General features: G+C 51.7%; 2 protein-coding genes across 2 annotated transcripts; one reads left to right on the top strand and one right to left on the bottom strand.

The window, feature by feature from the left end:
• Nucleotides 1–222: 222 nt before the first annotated feature.
• Nucleotides 223–498, bottom strand: CHC_T00008955001 (6-phosphofructokinase (pseudogenised)). Its single transcript, XM_005712782.1, has one exon. The coding sequence runs from the start codon at nucleotides 496–498 to the stop codon at nucleotides 223–225; it is 276 nt and encodes a 91-aa protein (XP_005712839.1).
• Nucleotide 499: 1 nt separating this feature from the next.
• On the top strand, nucleotides 500–730 carry CHC_T00001926001 (hypothetical protein). Its single transcript, XM_005712781.1, has one exon. The coding sequence runs from the start codon at nucleotides 500–502 to the stop codon at nucleotides 728–730; it is 231 nt and encodes a 76-aa protein (XP_005712838.1).
• Nucleotides 731–1,741: the final 1,011 nt, after the last annotated feature.

The raw sequence follows: 1,741 nt of genomic DNA, 5'->3' as shown, positions 1-1,741 counted from the left end.
ACAACTCGCGAACGTCGAAAACATGGTGAGCTGGCCCAAATGACGGCCCATGAGCTTAGCAAGGCCAATGCCATTGATGTCAGACTTTGCCTCGATCTTTGAGCACTTAATGGAGCGTTGGGCCCCCCCAACAGCGGTGTCAAAGCCAAAACTCTTATCAAACAGGGAAATGTCGTTATCAATAGTCTTGGGCACTTTGAAAACAGTGGCCGTATACCTCCATCACTTGAATTCTTCATGGATCTTGCCGAAGACGCCATGCGTACCATCGCCGCCGATGATATAACTCTGACTAAAGCGCATGGCGACAATAGCATCACAAATGCGCTGAATGTCATGGCCGCTGTGTGCGCTGCCTAGAATGGAGCCCAAATCATGATGGATGTTCTGGACCTTACACGAATCGTGGGTGGTGATTTCCAGATGGGTGTAGTAAAAGCCGCGGTAGTCAAATGGAATGACGAAGACGCTGCGGGAGTTAGAAATCTGCTCTACCATGATGAAGAGCTTCCTGACGACGTTTGCCGGCGGAGCACAAGCCGCTGTAGGTGGCGATGCCGACTTTGAAACGTTTCTGGGGATGGAACGCGAGCTCCTTCAGGGGGGCGTGGAAGAACTCGCGGTGCATGGTGGTGTTTTCGGGGGCAGAAATGACGTTGAAGTCGATGGTCTCGCTGCCGACAAAGAATATGCCGAGGTTATCCTATGCGGGGTTGTTGAGGCCCTGTGAGAGGAACGAGCTGACAGGTGTCCAGTCGTCGATGCAGGTCGGCGGCATGGGCTCGATTGGGCGAGAGAAGATGATCTTGGAGAAGGGTGAGAAGTGCTAGGAGGATGTCTGGACTTACTCTGGGCTCTCCGACACGTTGGCCTCCCAGTCCGAAAAGGACCTGCGCAAGATGCATGAAGCCTCCACGGCTCCTTCTCTAACTGCACGCCCTCGTCCGAGTCGACGCCGGTCAATCCCATGGTATTATTGCGCATGAGATGGAGCTACGCGAAGGGGTGCAGCATGTTGTGGTGGAAGTGGGAGACACGAGTGGGGAAGAAGAGTGGAGAAAGCGGACGGGGGCTTGGACGGCAGCGGTGAGCTTGAATGAGGTAATTTAAGGGGGACGAGGATGGGCGGTGGGAGTGTGTCGAGGGGGGTAGAGAATGCGCACGTGCGGGGGGTCGCGCAAGCTGGTCAGGGTGGCAGGGTGGGGCAGCCATGGACAGCCTACGAAGGCCTACAGTACGTTGCTACAGAAAACTTGAAATTTAAAAGGAAAACAGCCAATAATAATCTGTCCAACCTTCTTTAATCATCCAACCACCCGCCGAAATCGACTAGGACGAATCATCTTCCTAGTGTCGTCCTAGTACCCTCCTCATACCCTCCTATCATACTCGATACAGTCCCTCTGCATTCATTTTACAGAAAAAAGGTTCGCTACGGACTGCGTACCACATCCGTTAATGCCCTTTTGGCTGATCTTCTTTATCAAAGCATCTGCGCTGTTTGCATCTCTCCTGACAGATCCTAGGTCACTTGTGGCATTCTTTTTAACAAATTTCTGAGCTACAGCAATTTATAGGATGACACGCTTCTCAGAATTGCGAGTCTCCTTTGATATTACCTCAAAAAGATATTTACTATCCGTGTACTGGTGAATGGGAGATTCGCCGTTTTGAAGCATAGACCTGAGATCATGCCCAAGTGCGTAGCAGGCTTTGAACAGACCGCCGAAACTGATAACTT

Source organism: Chondrus crispus, genomic scaffold, assembly GCF_000350225.1.
Source record: "Chondrus crispus Stackhouse genomic scaffold, scaffold_119, whole genome shotgun sequence".
In the NCBI taxonomy this organism is placed as follows: Eukaryota; Rhodophyta; class Florideophyceae; order Gigartinales; family Gigartinaceae; genus Chondrus; species Chondrus crispus.
This window is presented reverse-complemented; position numbering and strand designations above follow the sequence as displayed.

Excerpts from the sequence above, each read along its gene's own strand:
- CHC_T00008955001 (XM_005712782.1), bottom strand. The coding sequence starts at position 498 with ATGGTAGAGCAGATTTCTAACTCCCGCAGCGTCTTCGTCATTCCATTT.
- CHC_T00001926001 (XM_005712781.1), top strand. The coding sequence starts at position 500 with ATGAAGAGCTTCCTGACGACGTTTGCCGGCGGAGCACAAGCCGCTGTA.